General features: G+C 40.9%; 1 protein-coding gene across 4 annotated transcripts in view; it reads left to right on the forward strand.

Annotated features, from left to right (window-relative positions):
• Positions 1-4,738, forward strand: part of SULT4A1 (sulfotransferase family 4A member 1) — a 31,977-nt gene extending 27,239 nt beyond the window's left edge. For 2 of the 4 annotated variants that reach the window (XM_065673086.1, XM_065673103.1), the window contains one exon: positions 3,084-4,738. In XM_065673086.1, coding sequence (XP_065529158.1) covers positions 3,084-3,196 — 113 coding nt within the window. In that variant the 3' untranslated portion in view covers positions 3,197-4,738. The other 2 variants (XR_010611366.1, XM_065673096.1) reach the window with 2 other exon arrangements.
• The last annotated feature ends 4,295 nt before the right edge of the window (positions 4,739-9,033 follow it).

Genomic DNA, 9,033 nt, shown 5'->3' on the forward strand with positions numbered 1-9,033 from the left:
GCACCCCAGGATACTATTGTCCCTCCTGGCTGCAAGGGCAGCCATTGGATCATAGTCAGTTTATCATCCGCCAATACTCCCGGGTACCTCTCAGCTGAATTGCTCTCTAGTTGTCTGTCACAACTGGGAGATGGCACCTCTTTTTGCTCCAGTTCGTGGTAATGATGAGTTCTTGAAATAAATATCTGAGGTTTGCTGGTTTGAGGGAAAATCCCAGTGAAAACAAAGTAGTTTGTACTTTCACTGAAAGACCTAATATATTCCCTAGAATTTCTGCTACAGTCTCCACCATATAGTGTGTTTTCCTGCTTTTAGTTACCTTGCTTTCAACTCCTATCCTACCCTCCCCTTACTGCTTAAAACTGAGAATTCATCATGTAACACAACTTGTGTCTTTTGTGAAAACAGACCATCTCATTTGCAGTAGGATTTTAAGGCACATTGCCTAACTGATTTGATTATCAACCCACTTCTCTGCTACGAAGACAAGATCACAAAATAATGAGTCTGGTAAGACATCCTGAGGGTCTTGGATAAAGTGTTCTCTGTCTGTGCAAGATTTTACAGATAACAGAGCCACATTCTCTTCCATTGACTTGCATGTAACACAGACCCCTAGGTTTGTTCCTAACCCCCACGATCTGTGGAGTAGCAGCACAGCTCCATGCTATGCACATCCCAAACCCCCCTCCTTGTCCAGTGAAAGCCAGGAAGACAGCTGTGAAAGAAAGGTGAAGTTGTAATACGACATAGCTGCTGGTGAGACCTCCCACAGGTAGAAAGGTCAGCTGCTGTCTGCTGGCCAGTTCATCTCCACCCAGATAAACAGGGTAATGCCAGCTTTTGCTGCATGCACCATTCTGTACGTGGCATTAGTGTTTGTTGTTCTGTAGGGGAGCCTGCAAACCCCCAGTCAAGGGGCAGAGCCTCTTATTTATACTGTCTGCAAATCTTCCAAAAAGAAGCCTCCATTTTGTAATAGAGAAGGAAGGGAGCTGCAGCAGTTAATGTAATATTTTGTCATTTGTTCACTGTGTGCTTTTTATTAAAAATATCCTTATTTTGAATTTCTTTTGTTTGCTGTCTCTGGCTTTTACAATATTTTGTTACTTCAGAATGCAGTTTCATTAACAGTGCTTTGTTCCTTCTCTGTTTGTTTCTGTGACAAAGAATGGTGGCAATAACATGACAGCTTATTGTAATTTGTTTCAAGTATTTTTAATTTGTCATTAGTTACATTTATTATTTTGCTTTATTTTAGTTCTTCATTTTTTTTTCTTTTAGCACATTGATCTTTACTCTGAAGATAAGCCTGAGCTGCTGTGAAAGCAGAACAATGATTAGATATATTACTTATATTTGACTCTTATCACATCATAATTTACACAGTTGCATGATTCAAATCATAAACCAGGTGGGTGACTTTTTGACGAGCTATCAATTCATATCGTTAAAAATAAAAAAAGATGTTACAAATAATCCACTGTCTATGTCCTGTATAAAACTTGTCATTTGTCCATATGTGTTGTTAGGGAGATTCAGAAATAAAAGGCTTCTCTTTCTCAATCAGAGGAAGAAAATGTTTGATTATCATTATTGAAAGGGAAAAACAAGCTTTTATGTTTCATGCTGTACTTTATGCAATTATAGTTGTCAGAGCAAAACTGAAATCAGTATCAGATGTTTTACAATTGCAAGTGTTTCCTTAAATGTTTGGGGGTTTGGGGGGTTTTTTGATGCAGAAGTTGTTTGGTGAAAACAATAAATGATGCGCTTTCAGTCAGTTTCAGGTTGTTTTGATCTTTGGATCCTGAAAACAAACCAGGACACTTTTCATACCTTCAGAGTTATAGGAAATGCCTGATTTTGTAAAATGTCCCTTGCCATGCATACATACACCATCATGTTAGTCTGTAATTTGTAGATGCTTCAGACAGTTTTGTCTTTGGACTCAATTATAGAGTTGCTGCGTAAAAGCAATGGTAATTAAATTAAATGGGTATTCTTCTTATGCATCGAATGCATAATTAAGCTCCCTGCATGTATTTTTGTTCTTACTGTTATGATTAAACTCTCTGGTAGCACAGTCCCAATTCTTCTTTCATTTATTCCAGTTGAACAAGCCAGGGTCTTTTCTTTATTTATATCCAACACAAATGAGAAGAGAATTGGGCCTCTCAGTCTGGTTACGCCATGAGGTTTATTCACCAACAAGTCTGACTTTGAGTTAGATAAATTTTGGACTGCTGTGGAGCAGTGATTAAGGAGGCGGCAGCCTTACCATCAGGTTGTGTTACTAGTTGGATTCGGTAGAGTAGAAGGATACTCCATACAAGGAAGAAGTGTTCAGCATCTGTACTGCATCCACCAAACGCTTTTTTCCTATTCCCTGTGTACAAAATTAAAATTTAAATGGCACAAGCTGGGTGCATGGCACTTGTTCTCTTCTGTAGGTATAATGTAGGCACTTGTATTTAACAAGTGATTCTCTCCATATTGAGAAACATAAATTAATCTGTTGAGAAGATCTTTAAACATAAAATAATAGAAATTATTAATGATACTACATCTCAGTAATCAGAACTCAATAATCAGTCCAGTACTCTGCATTCCATGTACTTTTTTAGATAGTTCTCTAACCACTGTACGCTGGAGGCACAGTCATTTTGAGATGTATTCTTGTTAGCTGTTGGCTTTATTGATACATTATTATTGTCTCATTGACAGCCATAGTTTGAACTAAACCCAGAAATGCACTTTTAAATGAATACCCAACCCCAAATCTGTGTTCATTTCTGATTCAGGCTAGAGTAAACTCTCACAAAAATGTGAATTCTTCCTGTATAGTACTCAGCTGATGCAAATACTGAGGTGTATGGTGCTTATTGTAAGGCTTTGTAAGGGTTGTAGTGGGGCACTTGGATAAGTCAGTGAATAGACTTAGGTGTTACTGAGCTTTCAATGAAAGCTAAGACTGATTAGCATCTCATAGATGATACTTAGTGCCCTACACAATTAGACTGTAGATATTTGTTGTCCTTTTATGTCTGCTCTCTGACTTGTGTTCCTCCTCTCCATTTCAGGACGAGTTGGGCTATGGAAAGACATCTTCACTGTTTCAATGAATGAGAAATTTGATTTAGTTTATAAACAGAAGATGGGAAAATGTGACCTCACATTTGATTTTTATTTATAAAAAATGTATGCATGCGATATCCAAATATAGCTAGAAGTGCTTTATGCATTCATTTATTACCTGCTGGATAAACTACTGTAGCTATTATGTGTAACAAGATTTAAAGAAAGAAAAACAATCAAAGTAAACCGTATCAGATACAATTATCTTTGATCCTGAACAGCTGTTTATGTTCTAGTATTTTAATCCTTTGTCCACATGCAAGAACTTCCTAGACAATACTAGAGTATTCAGCTGTTATGGAATGTATTATATATGTATAAGGTATGTATCATATATGCAACTAGAATGTACACCTTTTCAGCCCCACATTGATTATTTAATGTTTTATAAAAGCTTTTCACTAGAACCTAAATAAATGGCCATAAACCAAATAAAAAAATATTTCAGAGGGAAACAAGTAACAGGCCAAAACTGTATGCTAGAATGATCTCAGGGGTTAATTGTCACATTTATTTTTATATCAGGTATATCGAGTATAAATAAATCCCATTCCAAAATAGCAACTGATCAAAGTGGGGTTCACGTTAGGTTCTGCACACCCTTATCTGTATCATTTGAGTAGGTTCTGTGCACTGGCATACTCTGCAAGACAGGCCTTGTTATGAAATATAGCTGTGATTGTCACTGTAATCCCCAGACTCACCTATGCTTTCAAGGATGACAGCACACAGCTGTCTGCCTGACGGATGAAGTTCAGTTCCATGCCGAAGGTCAGCAAACAGAAGCTTCATAAGCCCCCAACTCTTAATTCAGTCCCCCAAAATGAGGCTTAAAAGCAAGGCTTCTGGTGCAGGTTTTTTCTTAAGGAATCAGTCTCTGCCCTGTATTGCTTTCCTGTGTAGATGTGAATTTCACCCATTAGCTATAGTAAGAGAAGATAACATGCTGGATGTCTTCTAGTTCCACTAACAGTTAAGGGTACTTAGCACTGTTTACGGTTTGTACTGGCCCAAGTGGAATATATGTGCGAGTGTAAGCAGGCAAGCAGCAGTACTGAAGGAAGATAGTTTTAAAATATGCCACCAGGTGGGAGTATTGCACAAATTTTCATGCAGAATACAGTTTCAGTAGTCGTTAGCCATGACTGGTCTGTACTGTAATCAGGATTCAAGTCTGCTTAATCTTTTTTATTCTCTGTGACAGGTACACGAACAGCCTGAAGCAGGCTGCTATCACTATTAAACTCTCAAGAATTACTTTATTGTTCTGTTAGATAACGATATCTATGCTTTTTAGGTTCTTGGCTGCAGGAGACCCATTTTTGCTAGTCAAATATTCAGGCACGCCAAAAGGCGTGAGGAAGGACTAGCAGACTTTTAGTGTTTCAGTTCTGTTGGGAAACTGTCGGTTCAGAAACTGGCAAGTGGTGTAGCATGATGTGGCTTGACAGCACTTTTCCTTGTATATTTGTGAGTGAAAATGCTTTCAGTGAAATTTAATTTCTATTTTTATATTTTTAGTACTGTATGAATATTAAGCACTACACATTATACTTCTGTGCGTGCTTGCTTGCTTATTGAATAAAAGATGTGTTCCATGCATTGTGGTTTGCTCAGTTTCTCGACCTCCTACTCAGGCCAGGTAGCCTTTGTATAAGCCATAGATTCTCGCCCCTACCCAGCCTCCTAACTTAAGACAGAAGAACCACAGAAAGACAGCATCAACTGCGATGCAATGAGCTGTCTCTGATAGCGGCCCATAGTGAATGCCTGTGCAAGACTACAATAGAGAGCACGGGACTCTATGAGCATCTTTGTGTTTAATAGAGCTATTCTTTCCTACCCTTTGAGTGGTGCCTTCTGTGCTATCAGGTGAAATTCATCCAAGAGTCCAAAGTTTGATCAGTGCTCATTCCCAGATAAGCCATGCTGATACTCTTGTCTTTGCATGTCTGGTCCCTGAAAGCGTTTCATTCTTTCTTAACATATGTAGGTAGTAAGCACCTTACTATTTTGACACCTTGAACTTTCAGGACTCAGCCAAATGTCACCATGACTCTATACAGATGCAGACACCCCTTAGCCAGATGCCCCAAATTGCCTCTGGAGAGAATGCCTCATTGATCCAAATGCACTGCCAATCAAGAAGCAAAAATACCGGAGAACCAACAGAATGATTCTTTTCTGCCCTCAGCATTCAGATTTGTTAAGCTGCTTCTGCTGAGGAAACTGCTGCAGAGTTAGCGTGCTAGCGAGATTTATCGTAGTTATGCAGCTGGTAGCCCATTTAGTGATACAGATCTGCAAGACATGGGGAGGATTTGGAGGCTTCATTGCAACAATAATTCAGATCACCAACAGGCATCCTCCTTTCCTGTAAAGAACTGAGTACCCTCAACGTTGGTTCAAACCAGCCATCACTAGCCATATATCTTCATGGAAATACCAAATATATGTCTTCACTGGGGTCGTGGTTTAAGCCCAGTTGGTAATTCAGAACCACACACTCTCTTACTTCCCCTCTTTTGCCCTGCCCTCACCTCAGGGGGATAGGGAGGAGAATCAAAAGAATGTAACTCCCACGGGTTGAGATAAGAGCAGTCCAGTAACTAAGGTATAACACAAATCACTGCTGCTACCACCAATGATAATAATGATAAGGGAAATAACAAGGGGAGAGAATACAACACCTCACCACCTGCTGACCGATACCCAGCCTTCCCCAAGCAGTGATGTAGCCCTTCAGGGAAACTGCCCCCAGTTTATATACTGGGCATGACGTGCTGTGGTATGGAATACCCCTTTGGCTAGTTTGGGTCAGGTGTTCTGTCTCAGCTTCCTCCCTGCTTCCCGTGCTCCTCCTCACTGGCAGAGCATAAGACTGAAAAATTTAATCAGTGTAAACATTACTGAGTAACAACTAAAAACATCAGTGTTATCAGCATTGTTCTTAGGCTAAAGTTGAAAACTCAGCACTGCAGCAGCTATGAGGAAGAAGAAAGATAACTTATAACCGAACTTATAACCAGGACAACTGGATCAACCAGGTACATGTCAACATGAAGCCCCAAAAAAGCCCTAGGGCTGTGCTAAGCACCGCTGTGGCTCTTGGCTCTGCAGCTTCAGTCAGTGAGGTGTCTCAGATGTCAGCTGCATTAAGTTGCTTCCCTCAGTAAGAGCCTCCCAAAGCGTTTAACATCAAGGAACTGTGGGGAAACTAATCAAGGTAAGAAAGTTTTGCATGGTTTTGTATACAAAAGGTTCAAGTGTTGATTCAGTGAAGTTGGGCAGTAAAGGGGAAAGACAAGAAAACTAACAACCATTAAAGATTCTCAGCACTTGTGTATAAGCATCACAACACAACATGGCACCAGTAGTTCTGGCAATAATTATAAAGATTTACAGGCTTGAGTCACCATTATTATAAGCCATTCAGTCCTGCTGGGATGTAAAACAATGCCGGTTAGCAGCTACTAGCAAAGGTTTAGAGGGAGAATTGAGGAACAGCATTTGCCTCTTCAGTCAAAAGAAAAAGGTTAAACAGAAATTCAGCTGAATCGAATAACAGTAACAAAAAAATCCCAAACCCCATGACCATAGCCATGGACGGGAGACAGTACAGAAACGATGACATGTAATCTCACTACATAATCCATTTGTTTTCTTTAGTGCTGGTGTCCTCTAGTGTCTGAATCATTAAACGTATGCAGATGAGCATTTTCTGCTACCTGTCATGGTATATATCACACAGAGAGAACAGAAATAATTGCAGCCACTAGTCAGCTCATTCTGGCACTGGAAGGTAAGTGTGCAAAAATGAGCACCTTCAGTTAAAAATAAAACTTACCCAGATTTTGGCACGGTGAGGTTTAGACCTCAGTGCTGGGTCAGGCTCCAGGGAAAACTGCTGTTCTGCCTTCGGAGAGCAGCGAGGAAGTCATCAACCCTAATGCCACTCTGCCTTGGCCTATCTGCTTCTAAATCACCCCTCTAATCTAAAAGATGGCTTCAATGGGCAGGTGCTTGCAAATCCTGCAGACAGACTGGAACAAGGCCTCCTTCCAGCTCTCAGGCTTGAACTGAACCTCTGTGCATGTAACATCCAGTGTCCTTCTGAAAGCATTGGAGCTGTGTGGTCTTTAAAAACAAATGCAAGGAAAATTCACAAAAACTCAGCAATTTTCTGTGCCTTCTGGACTCCAGCATGTGGGAATTACTATTAGCAGTGTGGGACTCCTTACCAGAAATTGGGTTTAGAAACAGTGAAGCTGTTGACGCCATCAAATAGAGGAAAGAAAGGAGAAACCTTTGCACTCCCTGCTCATGCAGGAACCTACGTGAGGTTCTTTTGGCAAGCTGTGCTGCACTGGTATCATTTTTCTGGGCTTTGCCACTTCATCAATGGGTAAAATTGTAAAGCCATGCAACAACTTCTGCTGGAGTTCTCACTGTGCACAGATGACAGGCCCTAGTAATGCATGCCTGAGTAGTTTTAGAAGCTACCACCTCCAGCTGTCCACTCTACCTCTCTGCCAGAAAGGGCACCATGGAGGAGGAGAGAGAGCAGAAGCAAATGTGTGCTGGCTCCTCAGCTGCTGTAATTTAAAGGCTGACATATTAACTTCAGCTGATGTGGATGGTGGTTTTAGATAATAGGCTGATTTGTGAACTGCGGCTGCAAGGAGTAAAAGCATGTCCTCGGGTGCTGCCCTGGGTGGGAGATGATCACCCAGGGTCTTGTCAGAGCTCTTCTCAAGACCTCTGCCACCAGCTGAATGCAGCCTCTGCTTGCGAACAGTTAGACTGAGTTTTGCCTGTGAAGGATGGTCTATGAAGGTGGAATCATGTCCTTCAGCAAGAAGGGGAGATAGTTCCATGCTGCCAAGTGGAGTGAATTAACTAAGACCTACTTTTGGAAGGAATATTGTTTTGTTGGAGGGAGTGCTGCAATAAGACATGCTGTGTGACAGCATGCAAGATGCAGAGAGAACGGTAATGTAACGGCAGCTGACTGTTCCGACTGATTCTAATCACAATCACTGATATGCTGACTTGCTTGATATGTGTAGTATGAGTGATCTTCAAAGTAACTGCCACCCAGACATTAAATCCACTGTCACTATCCCTGTCACATACTCAGCTTTTGCCAGCACTGAACATAAGATGACAATTTAATCCTTGCACGCAGATAACAGTAACACAGCTGGTGTAACAGTGTGCTAAGACACCAGCCCTCACAGGCCTTACATCTGATTTCTTACAGCTTTGGAAAAGAGTCACCTGTAAAATATGAGCGCTCAAAGAACCCAGCATGAGTGAACCAATTAGAAGAAAACAAGAACCAAGGGAAATGATTAGATTTCAAGCTCTGCTGGGAAGGCAGGAATTTATTTTTCCCCGTATGTTCCGTCATCAAATGGTTGCAGCTTAATGCATAAAAATTTACCACAGGAAACAAAGGTGATGATGAACATTCACTACTCCAGATTTTAACTTTTCCCAGGTTATTCACCTACCACTCTTGTTTGCTTCTGTGCCTTAGTTGCTCTGCACCTGCCCCTCTCCCCCCAAAAAAAAGAAAGGCAGTTCTAACATTACTGAAACTGGTAGTCCTGGAAATGCTGCAGGAAACTTTCACTTCCTGGGATTGCCACCACTCCATAGTTGGTAGGATTTAAACCTACAGAAGAGGATCCACGGTGGGTTTCCACTTCACCTTTAACCACCCTCCTTCAGCCACACATGCTTAGGGGTCGGTCTGTCCTAACAGCCAGACCCTTTTGGACATGTTCATTGTTCCCTCAGTAAATTCCAGTGAGATTAGAGAATAAAACTGGTTCTGAGTTTATTTTTACTATTAAAGACCTGTGTAACCTCTGTATTCTAAACAGAATG

The sequence above is a fragment of the Lathamus discolor genome, chromosome 1, assembly GCF_037157495.1.
Source record: "Lathamus discolor isolate bLatDis1 chromosome 1, bLatDis1.hap1, whole genome shotgun sequence".
Classification (NCBI taxonomy): domain Eukaryota; kingdom Metazoa; phylum Chordata; class Aves; order Psittaciformes; family Psittacidae; genus Lathamus; species Lathamus discolor.